At 34.4% G+C, this 17,086-nt stretch overlaps 1 protein-coding gene across 5 annotated transcripts in view; it reads left to right on the forward strand.

The window, feature by feature from the left end:
* Nucleotides 1–11,317: 11,317 nt before the first annotated feature.
* Nucleotides 11,318–17,086, forward strand: part of LOC149543012 (uncharacterized) — a 39,464-nt gene continuing 33,695 nt past the window's right edge. For all 5 annotated transcript variants that reach the window (XR_016355581.1, XR_016355580.1, XM_089797948.1 and 2 more), the window contains exon 1: nucleotides 11,318–11,734. Coding sequence is in view for 3 of the 5 variants with exons in the window: in XM_089797948.1 (XP_089654074.1) it covers nucleotides 11,521–11,734 (214 nt within the window). In the remaining 2 variants the exon portion in view is untranslated. The remainder of the gene's footprint in view (nucleotides 11,735–17,086) is intronic.

Raw genomic sequence — 17,086 nt, forward strand, 5'->3', positions numbered from 1 at the left:
AAAGCTAAACTCTCACTCAAAGAAAAGGCGAAGAAATCAAAGTCCAGTCAATCAAGAAGTGAAGAAGAATCAAAAGAAAGTTTAGACAATGATCTTGAAGTTGTTGAAGCCCTACTTGCAAGGAAGTATTCCAAAGGTACAGGAAAGTATAAAGGTAAAGTTCCTCTAATCTACTTTTCTTGTGAAGAAGTTGGTCACATTGTTGCAAGGTGTCCAAATACAGAGATCAAAGTTGAAAAGAAAAGCAATAAACACAAAGGCAAGAAGGATTATAAAAACTACAAGAACTATAAGGACAAAGGTAAGAAATCTTGTTTTATAGCTAAAGATTCTGATAACGATGAAGATGAAATGGTATATATTTCTCTAAAAGATGAATCTAATGATGAAGAATATAAGATGGCACTTATCTCTCATGTTAGAAAAAATGATATATGGATTATTGAAAATGGATGTTCACATCATATGATTGAAGACAAAACAAAATTTGAGCACATGGAATATTATGATGGAGGTAGTGTGAGATTTGGAAACAATGAACCTTGTAACATAAAAGGAAAAGGATGAATTTTATTGACTAAAGAACTTGTATGTGACAATGTGTATTGGGTTGAAGGACTAAATCATAATCTACTGAGTGTGGCACAATTGAATAACATTGGATTCAAGGTAGAATTCATGAATGGATAGACCAAACTACTGGATGGAAAAGGAAATATTGTTGGTTCTGGTAAGCAAACAAAAGATATTCTATTTTATCTTGATCTCAGTGATTGTTCATGTTTTATCGCTCAAGTAGAAGAAAGTTGGTTATGGCACAAAAGGCTATGTCATGTAAACTTTGATAATCTGGTTAAGATAAGAAAACATAGAAGAGTAAGAGGCATTCCTAGTTTGAAGAAGCCTGATATGGGTTTATGCAAGAATTGCCAAATTGGTAAGATGGGAAAGAGTAGTTTCAAAAGAAAAAAACTAGTAGTCAAAAGAAGTCTTAGAAATTATTCATACAGATTTATGTGGACCTATTAGAATAGAGAGTTATAGTGGAGAAAAGTTTTTCGTTTTTTTTGTTGATGACTATTCTAGAATGATGACTATAATGTATCTAAAAGAAAAATCAGAAGCCTTTCAAAAGTTCAAGTGGTACCTGGCAAGAGTAGAAAAAGAAACTGGAAAGAGGTTGAAATGTTTAAGATCAGATAGAGGTGGTGAATTCATCTCCAATGAATTCAATAATTTCTACATTGAAAGAGGAATTAAAAGACAAGTATCAACCCCTAGTACACCACAACAGAATGGTATAGCTGAAAGAAGAAACAAATCTATCATGGATTGTGCAAGAACCTTGATGATTGAAAATAATGTTAATCTCAAATACTAGAAGGAAGCTATCAACACTACAATTCATACCTTGAACAGAGTACAATTGAAGAAAGATTCAAACAAAACTTCTTATCAACTATGGTATGGCTACAAACCTAATGTAAGTTACTTGAAAGTATTTGGCAACAAATGGTATATCTTGAAAGAGTCTAGAAAAGGAAAATTTGATGCAAAAGGTGATGAAGGCATATTTCTAAGATACTCCTACAGAAGTAAAACATACAATGTTTGAATTTGTCTACTCATAAAATAATAGAAAGTGCACATGTTAGAATTGATGAGTTTGCATAAAAGAGTGAAGAAGAAAGCAACAAGGAACCAGAGGATTATAGAAGATTCGTTTATTACAAACCTAATACCCTGCCAAACCTATCTGAAAGAAAGGAGGTTTCATCTCCCAAGTTCCCAAAATCTCCAACAGTCACCAAGTTGCAGACAATGCAACTCAAGTCACAATCAGAGGCTACCGAGCTAGTTCAAACCGAGTCTGATGGACCCAAGTCACAAACAATGGAACCCAAGCTTGATATTAAAATTCATGATGAAGATAATGGAACTCATTCAAAACCCAAAGAGCCTATGTTAGCAAGATATGTCAGAAGGCATCATGCACCTGATCAGATCATTGGAGACAAATCTGATGGAACAATGACAAGAAGCAAATTAAAAAGTACACGTTTACTTACTGAATTTGCACCTAGAAATGTTAAAGATGCTTTGGAAAATGAAAGTTGGACTGAAGTAATGAATGAAGAAATAGAGTAGATAGAAAAGAACAAAACTTGGACTCTTGTTCCTAGACCCAAAGATAAGAATGTAATTGGCACAAGGTGGGTTTTCAGAAATAAGTTGAACAAAGATGAAAACGTTTCAATAAACAAGGCAAGATTGGTATGTAAAGGTTATTCTCAAGAAGAAGGTATTGATTATGGTGAGACTTTTGCTCCTGTAGCAAGATTAGAAGGTGCTAGAACTTTACTAGCATATGCAGCACACATAAGATTTAAAGTGTATCAAATAGATGTTAAATTTGCATTCTTGAATGGAATTCTTGATGAGGAAGTCTACATTAAACAACCAAAAGGTTTTGTAGATCGTAGCATAAGAGACATAGTTTGCAAGTTACACAAAGCATTATATGGTCTCAAGCAAGCTCCCAGAGTTTGGTATGAAAGACTTAATAATTACTTGGTATAGATTGGCTTTCAAAGAACAAATGATAACAATAGTCTGTGTATCAAAGAAGGACCAGACAAGAAGATTGTGTTGACAGAAATATTTGTTGATGATACTCTATTTACAAGAAATGATGACTTGTGCAAAGCATTTTCAAAAGAAATGAGTAAAGAGTTTGAGATTTCCATGTTTGGTGAGATAAAATTCTTTGTTGGGTTGCAGAGACAACTAAACAAAAATGTATCTACATCACTCAATCTAAGTATATCAAGGAGATACTAAAGACCAGTTGGAACCCCTATGTCTACTGAACATAAGCTTTCCAAGAATGATAATTCCAAAGAAGTAGATCAGACCACATATAGATCAATGATTGGAAAATTGCAGTATGTAGTACATACAAGGCCTAATATTGCTCAAGCAGTTGGAACGGTGGCAAGATTCTCAACAAATCCTAGAGAAAATCACATGATAAATCAAGAGAATCATGAGATATCTGAAAGGTACTAAAGACTATGGCTCATGGTATAAACTGAGAGGCAATTTGGACTTGAAATTATTTACTGATGTTGATTGGGTAGGAAGTCTTGATGAAAAAAAAAACACTAGTGGTAGAGCATTCTTTCTTGGTAAAAGACTAGTGTCTTGGACAAGCAAGAAACAAAATTGAATCTCTCAATCCACAACAGAGGCAGAATATGTGGTAGCAACAGTTGTTCTAACATTGTTTGTTCAAACAATTGTTGGAAGGAATGAAGATAGAGATCAAGGATCCAATAGTCATATACTGTGATAACACTAGTGCAATCAATATATCAAAGAATCCAGTGTTGCATACCAAAACAAAGCACATTACTATAAAATATCACTTCTTAAGAGAGTTGGTGTAGGATAAAGAAGTCAGATTGGAATATGTGAATATAAAAGAACAGATTGCAGACGTATTTACCAAGCCATTACCTAAGGATGCATTTTTGTATCTAAGAGGTAAGTTAGAGGTCATTCCCCTATTTGAAATTCACTAAATAAAGTTTAGTGATGCATCAACAAGAGCTAAGTTGAAGATCAATCAATTGGTGCAAAATTAACAAGGGCATATTGCAAATGAATCAGTACTTAAGGTACATTGATGTTAACAAAGTTGTTGTCTTTGGCATGTGTTGTTAAAGAGGGAGAAGTTTACTGTTATAACTCATAGAAATTTTTGTCATTCCAAAGAAGGAGAAGTTTGTTGTAAGAGGGAGAAAGTTCTGTGAATGAACTTGGCAGAAGTTGTTGCAGATAGAGGAAGAATCTAGTGAAAGGTAGAGCTCATACTGACAGAGGGAGTTCTTAAGAATAAATCCAAAATTTCATTGTTTTATGACATGTGTTGCCATCAATGCCAAAGAGAGAGATTGTTGGATACAATTGATTAATTGTGTATTGTCTTTGATGTTACACAATGCCATATCATTATCAGTTAGTATATGTTGAGCTCACTCGAGTAGTGAAGATAGTTTTCTGTGTTTACCAAGCATTCCTATGATTGCCTAGTTCAAAAGGTAGTGTCTACCGAGTTCCCTCGAGTGTCAAAGGAAAGAATGCAGAAGGTGAGTGTTAATCGAGCTCACTTGATTAATGTAGAAAAGTTGGATGGAACCAGTGCTAACCGAGCTCACTCGGTTGCCAAAGGATCTTTGCAAGATTGCAATGTTAACCGAGCTTTTGTTGGTTGACACATGAAATTGCTTTTGAGTTAGTTTCTACCGAGTTGGGTCGGCTAACAAAGGATTTTCTTATCTTGGCATATTAAGCTCAATTGATTTATCTATTGGTTCTAGCCAACTAAGGTGATGAATGTTAATTATTCCAAGTTGTATATGAGCCGACTTGACAATATGAAAGATATAAGTATAAGGACAAGTCAGGGATTCAAAAAGTGTGCAAGTGAAGATGTGATGAATGTATTGAAGATTTAATGGTGAAGATAGGAAGTGAATTTGAATGATAAGAAGAATATCCTTGTGGAGCAGAAAAACTATATTCAATTAGAAGGATCAAGTACAAGCCAGAACAAAGATTTGTAATCAGCAAATCAGTTGTATTCAAATCAGGTCATCTCATTGTTACTCTCTAACCATTGTAACAATGATCTAAATCTCCTAACAGAGTTGGCTTAACAACTATTTGTAAATCCTCTAACAAGGTGGTAGTTCTATTGAATTGTCTCAAGACCTCTAACAAGGCCACTCCTAATAGGGTGATTAAATCCTTTAACAAGGTGGTGTAAGATAAAACTCCAAGGCTTGTTTTCACACCCTCCAAGAGACTTCACTTGCCTCCTAGTATCCTATTTCTCTATAGGATCTTCCAATAGGCTTAGATAATTAACTAAGACCTATTCAAACTCTTCTATAAGAGTCAATCTCTGAAAACTTCACCTTGAATGATCAACACCCTAGTTTTGATTCACTTCTCCACACTCCCTTAGAAGGCTCTAAGTGTCAAATCTCTATAAACATGCTCCAACATTGCAGGGGTCTTCTCCATCATGTAAAAAATCATAATATTTCCCATTTGAACTATTTTGGAAGGATCTTGAATCATCTTCCAATCAGCTTCAGCAATTCATCATGTAGAGACCTTAAAATAGGTTTATTTCCTTGTAGTCTTCACCAGTTCGTTTTTCCCCTTTTTAGTAAATTTTTTCCAAACAACTCAAAAAAATAAAACTTTATTTGGATACCCTTTTGGAAGTTTTAAAACTTTCATTAAGGGTCCTAGGTCTGAAAGTGATCGCACAGGGGGTTCCTATAAATAAGGACAAGATGCCTAATAGGCTTGATTTCTAGGACTGAACTGTGGTTTTGATAGAAAACTTGCTCAAAGTAAATCCTAAATGACTGGTATGACTCCTATATGCATAGAATGGATAGATATGATGGTTATATTCATGAAAAATTCCTGTAGCAGTACGGATACGTACAACCATACAATGTTTCTTCACTCTTTTCACCTCTAAACCTCTAACCGGGTTGCACAAACTCGCCTAGGGCCTAGCATAATATATAGTTCTTCATGCTTTCACAACTCCTAACTCCTAAAAATATATACAAAAATGACTCCTCTTCCATTTCCATCTATCATGAATGATTATCCGTGGTTAGATTTCATGGAGGAGTCATGACTCTCTAAACTACTCAAAATAAGCTGAAAATAGACTGCCTGAACTAAAACGCCCAAAACCAGTACTTAGATGAACTCAAAATGACCTGATATCCAAATGAAAAATTTCATAAACAACCTATAGAACACCAATCAAGAATTATATTTAGTCGTTCAGTCCATTAAATATGACTGTCAACACAAACACTAGTAAAAATCTGTTAAAAATGCTTGCAGAGCTCTCTAAACTTTCTCTAAACTATTACAATAATTCCATCATACTTTGTGTTCGAGTATTAGGTCTCATTAGATGCCATTTCCTTCATTTTAGGGCCTATTGGATGCAGCATAACCATCCTATAACTTAGGGAATCCAAAGATACCTGAATGGCATGCACTCTTTTGCAATAATTGCAAAATTGAAGACAACTTCTTCTCAACACTTGGCAACTTTGTCATGTGCCTCAATCCTATATTCTAGGACTCATAACCACCTATTTTTCATGGATCCAAAGCCATTTATGACCTTATGGAATCTTTACAACAACCATTATGTATTTAGAACACATTTAAGACTCCAACTTAAGCTAAGCTCCTAACACTAGGAAATTGAAATAACAACAAACAAATGTTAATTAGTGACCTTAGTCCTAGTGACTAATTCACCTAACCAACATAAAACAATACCTTCTAAGGTCCTCAACCAAATTACACTAACTTCTTGACTTGGCTAGAGTCAAGTACAAGCCAAAATTGACTAACTAGTAGAGGTTAGCCTAGGTGCTCCTGCACCACAAGGTCACACCTAATAGCATGTTTTGTAACCTTTAACAAGGTTGGCTCCTAACAGGGCTCACTTCAGAAGAGTGAAAATAGTAACTAGTTGCAATTGGTGGTTTTTCTCAAATTGGGTTTCCATGTTAAATCCTATTGTCAAATATGTTCATGCTATTTTCTTTTACGTGTTTGCAACTAAGTTGAAGTAATGCTAATTACAGATAACATCTAATATTTGCATAATCAATAATTACCAAGTTACAACATTTTATGTGTGTTTATCGAGCATCAGCAGTATCCAGCTATCAGAGTTTATTTCTTTATACTGACATCTAAGGGATCTTGGATTTATTTTAGTAGTAACTAATTCACTCCTCCCCTCTCTATTACTCCTCTTATATTTCCAACAGTGAGGTCTTCTGAATATCAACGACTGAAGGGGCCTCTAGTTTGCTAGGGTTATTATGATCCTTATTTGCCTTTTGCACTACAATTTTATTTATGTCCTTTTCTACCTTCACAATTCACCTTGATTTCACTAATTACCATTTGTACTCCATTTTAGGTTGGGGAAGGGGACCTCTATTCCCATTATTGCTTGCAAAATTTGAAATCACATATTTTGTTAAACTATAAAACCACTTTTACCTTTTGAAGGAAACCATCGCATGCGAGAATGCATAGCCATTTATTTATTTCAATCTTTAAAATAAATGTAATTTATAATACCCTCAAATCTTAGTCATACATAACAAGGTATAAAAAATATAGTACATCTTAATACATTAGGTAAAATTATAGGGTAAAACCTTCTAGATTTCATGATAAATGTAGGGAACATGTATATATTAGTAGTCATAAATATGTTGTAGACCTACAAACTTGTCCTTTGATAAGTTAAAGACTTGACATAGAATTTTAGTTAAACACTACTAAAAAGATACTATCTTTATATATGATAGCAAAGAGAATCCATATCCTTATTTATTTGATATCATCCCTTGATTATCAAGTCAATTATCATTAGCCAAAAAATTCCATTTTCAACCCTACTATTTTTTTTTAGAACTATGATGAATATGGTGAGCAAATATTTGTTAGTAATCATAGATCTTTTCTATACCCACAAACTTATCTTTTGATAAATTAAAAATTTAGCACCAAAGTAATATCATTATCCACATCATTAACTTTTCAAACAATTAATGAACTTGTCATGTCTCCTTTTCTAGTTAGTAGTTTTGTTGCACCATTAACCCATTTTGCCTTGGTCCCATAGGCAAACTGGGTTTTCTATGCGTAGGAGCAATTTTTGGCATAGTTGATTTTCGTTGTTGGCTAATTGAGGTTATTTCAATGGGGTTTCTAAACGCTTACTATTTTTTAGTAAGTCGACAAGTTCAACATTCTTTGCATATTAGGGATGGACTAGGAGTGTCTTGCCAAGACCTTTCTGACGAGCTATCGCACATGCATATCCGAGTCCGTTTGGTTAGAGATTATAATGCCTAAAGATTTAACATATTTATTATAAAGTGACTTTATAACTCAAGTTCAAATTGTTAATGTAACTTTATTACTTATGGGCACTTTATTTCCTTAAGTGGGGGAAAAGTGTTATTTTATAAAGGAAATAAAGAAACAAAAAGGAGAATGCAAACCTGTTAGCTTATAAAGGGAAGAAGGAGCTCATTTTCAAAATACTTGATTTTCTGATTTGGATTTCACTCTCTATTGGAAGATTATGATCATTTAAATAAATATCGTGTACATTCATGCTTACTTTCTAACAATTACTCTTTTACCAATTGCTTTCAAATTTGTTGAGAACTTATTATACTCTAATCCACCATTGGCAATCAAATCTATTTCCTACTTTCAATTGTTTATATTCTTGTGATTATTATGGTTCATAAGTTTCACTATAACTCTGTTTGTTCATAATTCACTATAGCTACGTATAGTCTCTTGTTTATCAATCAAGAACAAGTCAATATTTATGATGTGTCTGTTTTGTGGTTCTATGGTCCTTCAAGTATTGCTATCTATATCACAATGGAAATGAATCATTGAGAATTTGTGAATATTCACACGCATTCATCAATCCACGACTGCAACTCAAAACTTTGTCTCAATTGAATTCAAGCTCTATCAAAAGGCATATAAACAATTATGTTTATCTCAATTGAATTCCGACTCTATCAAACATAAACAATTATGTTCCTAAATCTCGATGCTCAAGAAAATTTGTTCTAACTTGATAGAATTGAAAAAAAATAGTGTAAGCATCTACAGATTTGGAGGTACAATTTATTGGAAGATTATGATCATTTAAATAAATATCGTTATTCTCGAAAGGTTCAATTTATTGGAAGATTATGATCATTTAAATAAATATCGTGTACATTCATGCTTACTTTCTAACAATTACTCTTTTACCAATTGCTTTCAAATTTGTTGAGAACTTGTTATACTCTAATCCACCATTGGCAATCAAATCTATTTCCTACTTTCAATTGTTTATATTCTTGTGATTATTATGGTTCATAAGTTTCACTATAACTCTGTTTGTTCATAATTCACCATAGCTACGTATAGTCTCTTGTTTATCAATCAAGAACAAGTCAATATTTATGATGCGTCTGTTTTGTGGTTCTATGGTCCTTCAAGTATTGCTATCTATATCACAATGGAAATGCATCATTGAGAATTTGTGAATATTCACACGCATTCATCAATCCACGACTGCAACTCAAAACTTTGTCTCAATTGAATTCAGGCTCTATCAAAGGCATATAAACAATTATGTTTATCTCAATTGAATTCCGACTCTGTCAAACATAAACAATTATGTTCCTAAATCTCGATGCTCAAGAAAATTTGTTCTAACTTGATAGAATTGAAAAAAAATAGTGTAAGCATCTACAAATTTGGAGGTACTCCAACACTCCAGCTGGTTATCAAATGTTTATAATAATTATGTTTAAGTAAAGGCCTATTGACATCCCTTCTAATGAATTCAAGTTTCTTGGTAACATCTTTTCTAAAAATGAGAAGGCATTCCAAAATGAAGGAACAAATGAAAGGTTAATACACAAGTAAGGCTTAAAACATTTAAGATACTCTGCCCAGAATTTGGTTATTCACATTTGCAAATGGACAACAACATTTTCCACATTATTTCCCAATTTAAAGAAGCAATTCATGTGTAATCAATCTGAGGATATGCTCACTAAAATCATTCTACATACGCATGTCATGGGTCAGTCTAAGCATGTTGAGTGATTAATATGCAATGTAATTAAACACAATTAAACTTATCACACTCAGTTGGAGTCTCACACAATCAGAATAATACTAAACTAATTGCAAGAAGCCAAAATGGGAACTTGGGAAATTCGTAGTTGTCCACATTCCTTCCTAAGCTCGCTTTCCAATCTATTCATTTGGCCATCAACCAACCAAGTGAGATGAAACATTTTCATTGCTCTATTTCCCCTTCCCAAGACGTGCATGGACTCTAGATAGCGGATAGCAATATAGCCATTATAGGATAAAAATGATACACTTCTGGTCCTATTTTGGACACCACCAACCATTTTCTTTTAGAATAAAAGCCTCAAAATATGCTCAATCCTTTGTCATTGGCAATGACTTCCCTTAGCAACGAACATACCGTATAACCTACCCAACATAATCAACTTGAAAACCATGCCATCAAATGCATTTTTAAATCAACAGATGGTGATGCCCTCCTTCCAACTTTCTTACCGAGAGTCCTAGTTTCTGGTAGCCAGAGTTCCTATGGCTACATTAGTCATAGTTTAATTTGATGCTTTCCCCACAAATTCTTACCTCCAATTCCGTTTACATCTCCCCAACGGTTACCACGCAAAGTGGGAGTTACAACTCCCAAAAGGTTGTTATATTTTTGTTAGAAAAATATAGCTATTTCTATTCTCCCATAACTCCTACGATAGCCATTGTTGTTCTAGTAAAAAATTCCATTGTTATTGTTGGTTGGAGACATCATGTAGGTGTTTTACATTGTATTCAAGGTTCATATTTTCTATGATTTAATCTTGTTGTAATTTTTTTAGCTATGATTGGAATTCTGGTTTATTTAATTGTAGAGTTTCAATGAAATGTTAATTTTGAAATGCATTTTTGATGAAGATTCAGTGCAATAATATTTTGGGACTTCTTTTATCTGATTGTTTATTGGAGTTTTGCTAATAAATTCCAAAATAGAGTGCAATATATATTTGTTTAAAAATTTCTAAAATTCATTCAATTTTATTTTTTGAAAGAATATCCAATCAAGATATTACAAAACTCTTCAAATAAAAATAAAAATATAAACTAAGTACAACTTGAGTTGGCCTAGTGGTGGAGAACTTGTACTCTTGAAAGAGAGGTCACAAGTTCAAATCCCACTGGGGGGTAGGGTATGTATGCCTCGTTTGTAGCGCCAAGCACCTCTCGAAAAAGAGTACGAGATAGGCCCATAGCCTCTCGAAAAAGAATACGAGGTAGTCCCATATCACTGTCACCATATGTAAACCCAAAAACTATGGCATAGTGTCGTGGACTATAAAACTCACTCACTTTTTTTTTTATACTTATTTTTTACTTTCATTGCACCACCCCAAAAAAAAAAAAAGGTTATTTCATTCTAATTTCAATAAAAAGGTCGAATTACTAACTTTGGATTTTGACCTTCCAAAACACAATATATATTTAGGCAAATAAATGTCCTATTCCTGAAAATGTTTTAGAAGGAAAAATTGCCCATCGACGGTTACATGAGCGTCCACAGAAACTGTATGTTTCCAGAGAAGCATAGGCGTAGGAGACATCGAGTAGTTCCCCATTAAAAACTAAAAAAAAAAAAAAAAAACCAGGGAATAGCAGTTGGGTGTAAGGAACGGTCACGTTCTATTAAATAAATTTAAGAGTAGTTCGGAGGTTTCAGGAGGGGAAGGGGAAATAATAATTCTGGGGCTGCTGCTGTGACAGGCGGAGAGGAAGAGCAAAATGACACTGGGGAAGCAGAACCAGGGCCAGGGCCAGAGCCAGAGCCAGAGCCATAATCCACAGGCGTACGGAGATGCAGCATACTGGGACAGGCGCTACAGGCAGGACAATGGGGCTTTCGATTGGTACCAACAATTCTCTGGCCTCGCCCCCCTTCTACATCTCTATCTTCCCCACTCCCATCGCATTCTCATGGTTGGCTGTGGAAATGCAGGTACATCACACTTTTAACAATCTCGACGACAAAATTTATCAATTCTTCCGGAATGCAAGTTTTATGTGTATGCTGGTTATATGATTTCATAATAAATGAGATTTATACTTGTAAAGCTGTGCTTTTGTTGAGAGATAGGGAGGGAGAGACCACCCACGTAATGTTTTCCACGCTGTCCATTCGATCTCACAGATACAGGGCCGAATATCAAAATGGTTTTCGATCACTTTTGCAGAAGGCCGTGTAGCAATTTTAAATCTTGTTAAAAGTTAGAACTTTTTGGGTCACATCTCATGATCCATCACCATAGTAAGTTAGGCAGTACAATGTCAAGAGCGCAGATTCTACCCAAACCTAAATAAATTTTAGGATGCTAAGGTGGGATTATCTTTGTTGCGCGTGTTGTCAAATATATAGCACTCGAATTGTTCAGCCCAAGCGTGTCTTCAAATTGGAGAATATGGTGATTAACTTGAAACTTTCATGGATTCTAACCACTAAATCTAGATCTGCCTTAAATTGAGGGCTCCATTTTTGAGGTATCAGTTGAAGAATTTACTCAAACTGATTATATGCGAATCCACTTTCTCTTTCTGAGTGCATATCTAATAATCTACCATATAAAATTTATAGAATTTGAGTCAGAAGCATTGAACATTCTTCAAAATAAACACGAAAGTGAGCAGTAATATTGTGCTTCCTATACGTTGTTCTTATTCTACGGGAATGGCTCAATGTTTAAGTGCCATTGCTTCCGATTGCAAGAGATATTTGGGGAAGAACATATTGAATGAGAAGTGTCAATATGTTGATGGCAGAAGTGAGGGCATGCAACATGCAGTCAATATAAATTCACAGTTTGCAAAATGAACAATAAAAAATAGAATTAGACTTTAAGAATTGTACTTCAGTAAATTGTTTATTGAACAAGTCTTTAGTAAGAAGCATCTGAATACCTCTGCTAGTAGTAGAGTGAGATTTCTTCACAGAGTAATCTAAATTAAACGAGATGTGTCCGTATACATAGTGCATATGATACAAATAAACAAGATAATTCAAATGGGTGGTTGTTCTGGTTCAACATTCATTTTTAACAGTTCTGAATTTGTAGTTGAGGTTTTGCAGTGCGGAATTCTAGAGCCAATTTAGAAAGCTATTGTTTGGCTTTTAAAGCACTTGACACAAGAAATGAATTGGTGGTACAAATCAAATGTTTGACATTTGCCATTGAGTGAAGTTAAACATAATTGTTACTGGTATGGATGTGTTTGGTGCTGGCAGCACTAACATTGATGCTATTTACATCATTGCGTTCGCACTAGAAGTCCTTTGATAAGGACTTATGTCACCACCTTTGATGTTGCTAAGACTTACAGTGAGATTGGGGGCCGCAACTGATGCCAATGAAAGAGATGTTGGGTAAATGAGCCACACGGGCATAGTAGCTAAGTGGTAGAGCACCCCAGCATGTGGGAGGTCCTAGGCTCAAGTCCTAACTGGTCCATGAAAAATAGCAATTTCATTTTTAATGGGAGGTCCTAAGTTAAAGATTTAGGTTATGAGGGCTGAAGCAAGCAAATCATATCACCTATGTTTAAGAGCACACCTTGATGCACCAACTTCCGTTTTCTTGATCAATGGAAGCTGGTTTATGACGTTTTTATATTACCTTACAAGATAGGAACTTGTCATAATTGTTGGAGAGTTATGTTCGTAGTCACCACAACTTTTTCTATCTATAATAAACTCCAGCCCCTGTAAATATGGAAATTAAAGTATTTCTTTCATAAAGATTTCAGTTATGCAATGCACAGGCTCGAGCTAAATTGTTAATCTAAATCCTAGCACCTGTTCATAGACAGGTTTTATGATGTTACCTTTATCTTAGTATTTTTGATTAATTTTTCTTACAGATTTATTATTTCAAGAGATTTTTTTCTACACGCTTTGCACTTTCTAGATGTGTTATAAGTAATGTAAATGTTTACTATTTTTTGTTCATTTCATTAAGTTTGTTTGGTGTTGATAATTTTCCATTGAAAATGGAGATTGTGATTAATAGCCTAATTCTTGCTTCACAAGAGGACACAAATAGATTTATCATCTGCCTTGTTACACTTATGCCATATTTTTTTGGTTAATTCAGTCCCAGCATTGAAACATTTATGTGAAGAATAACTTGGTTGTTTTTGGCATAATTGTGATTCTTTTGTACAAAGATAAGAATTGCTGTTTTATGAATATTATCAACAATTTCCACACTAAGCTCATTTTATAAGCTGATTGGTTTGTTTGATGGTGGTGTTGGAACCAGATGAGACTGTGATTTGCTATAGACTGGACACAAGTTTCACCAGAGTTGAGATTACAGGGATGAGCTTAATCTTCTTGCTTAATAAAATATTAAAATCATTGGAACATTCCCTACCACTAGAAGTATGCTATATCATCCACTAGCAGATGACACACAACATGATTCTATGATTAGTTTTCAGAAAGATAGTCCTTCATTTCTCTGCCCTGATGGTGAAAAATCACGCCTCTCTGATTTACAAAGATAGTCCTATTAAACCAGTACAACATTTTTGAACACTGAGTAATATCACTACCAATCTTAAGAATTCTAGCAAACATTTTTGAAAATAAACACATCAATCCCGTACAAGATCTTCATCTTTTCAGTGTACGAGGTTGCATGCAAACTAAAATGGTTATTACTTGGAAGAAATTACCACAATTGCCACAACTGATGCCCATCTAGTAGGGAAGTTCTCATGGAAAAACATCAGGTCTCGAGAGAATGGTGGATATTGGATATCAACATATCTGACATGTTTAAGGTCATGCCTATGTGACAGCTTTTACAATGAAGCTCTGCTCAACACCCTGGGTGACACTTTTTACAATGAAGATCCATTTAACACCCTAGTTGCCACCACTATACATTTTGCATGTGATATGCTCACTCTGCTCCCATAGATAGAAGGACGATGCCCTCCACATAGTTGCCTTAACCTACCCAACCATTTATTAAGTTCAAAGTTTAACTCTAAAAGATTTTCTCAACAATGGTTTTCACAATGTCATCATGAGATCTTCATTTAGAAAGTTACTGCTGTTGCAATATAAAATCCGTTAAAAAGAAATTGAAAAACTATAACTTAGACTCTGTGATGAATTATCATATTTGTTTTGTGATTTGAGGCCTTCTTCAAGTACGTAATTGCCTTCTATTATGAATGCTCTTGTTGAAATATACAGTTGTAAACAAATGCTCTGTTATTTAGTTTGATGGATAAGATAATATGGAAGATAGTGAGTATTGAGGGTTGGTTTTTAAGTAGATGTTCATTTCGAAAACAGACTTTATTTCTATAGCAGATTTCTCCTTCCATAGGTGCCACCACTATAAATTTTGCATGCGATATGTTCACTCTGCTCTCATGGATAGAAGGACGATGCCCTCCACGTAGTTGCCTTAACCTACCCAACCATTTATTAAGTTCAAAGTTTAACCCTAAAAGATTCTCTGAACAATGGTTTTCACAGTGTCATCATGAGATCTTCATTTAGAAAGTTACTGCTGTTGCAATATAAAATCTGTCAAAAAGAAATTGAGAAACTATAACTTAGATGCTGTGATGAATTATCATATTTGTTTTGTAATTTGAGGCGTTCTTCAAGTATGTAATTGCTTTCTGTTATAAATGCTCTTGTTGAAGTATACAGTTGTAAACAAATGCTCTGTTATTGAGTTTGATGGATAAGATAATATGGAAGATAGTGAGTATTGAGGGTTGTTTTCTCAGTAGATGTTCATTTTGAAAACAGACTTTATTTCTATAGCAGATTTCTCCTTCCCTAAATGCTGGTCAGCCATTACTATTTAGGGTAATGTCCCGATTTTATCAATATTAAATTGTGAATTTCTAGCAATTTCTGATTCTTCTAAAGGCTTCAGAACTCCAAATTTCTTGGAGTGCTAGAGGATGGTTATCTGTAAAATTCCCTTTGTGAAATATGATTTAATAATAAATAATATGTGATAATAATTAAATTAAAATATAAATAAATAAATAATAATAAAAATAATAAAAATAGTAACAAGTTAATTAAGTTAAGGAAAGGTCAAGAGATACATAATGAAGAGATATGACTTCCTCAACATATTATATAAATGGGAGGAGAGTTCATTTGGAAGGGGATGGGGAAGGAAGAAAGAGGGGAGCAAAGGAATTAAATAAGAATTAATGGAAGAAAATAAGGAAATGATTCTTCCGAAGGGTAGCAATGATAAAGTGGTGTAACTCTTTTAAAGGATCATGATTATGTAAGGGTTGTGACTCTTTGAAAGGGTTGTAACTATGAAGGGTTGTGACTCTTAGAAGGGATTGTAACAATGAAGGTTTGTGTCTCTTTGAAAGAGGGACAATTATGCAGGGTAGTATTTTGCCAAAAGGATGACATGATGAAGAGGTGTGACTTCCCCTCATATGGGAAGACATAAAAGGGACAATGAATCATTTGAAATGAGCATCCAAAAAGGATGAAGAAAATTTAAACGGAAGAAGTGTTTGTTCTATAAGTAGGGAAAGAAGAACCAGAAGTATATATCTGATTAAAATAAGAAGTGCAGATCTGATTGTGAAAGGTTGTGTCCCTATCAAAGGGCAGAAATAATAAAGAGTTGCACTCTTTCAAGAGTGCTACTGGTGAAATGTTGGGTCTCTTGCCAAAGGGCATTTATAATAAAAAGGTGTGACTTCTCCTTTACATTGAGAGACATAAGGGGAAAAGTTTCATTTGAGGACATATGTGAGTCTAGGGTGCTATATCATTCTATTATTGATAATGGAGAAGTGATGATTAATTCATCTATGTGCATTTATAATGCATCGTGGTATGTTAGTATATATAATGACACAATCTTAATCTAGCAATAGTTTGACACAGGGAATGGGAGAAAGTCTGCAATTAGGCCACAGCCTCTAGGGGCACACTATTGTAGTGACAATTCAGGGAGAACAACTATGAGGGCACCCTAGTGCATTGTGATTGAGGAGAACCGCTGAGGGCATTGTATTGTAGTCACAGTTTAGGGTGAACAACTATCAGAGCACCTCACTACACTGTAATTGAGGGAGAATTGTTAAGGGGACCTTACTGCAGTGGTAGTTAAGGGAGAACAACTAGGAGGGAACCCTTTTATATTTTGTGTGAGGGAAAGCCACTAAGGGCATCCTATTGCATATACTTCCCCAAAATGTGTGTCAAGGGACTAGTGGTGAAACATTGTTAGCTCCAATCATAGAAGGATGTATAGAGGGAGAACTGCAACCTTATGGCACTTTT

This window comes from Cupressus sempervirens, chromosome 8 (assembly GCF_028749045.1).
Source record: "Cupressus sempervirens isolate cs-2001-9-10 chromosome 8, ASM2874904v1, whole genome shotgun sequence".
Classification (NCBI taxonomy): domain Eukaryota; kingdom Viridiplantae; phylum Streptophyta; class Pinopsida; order Cupressales; family Cupressaceae; genus Cupressus; species Cupressus sempervirens.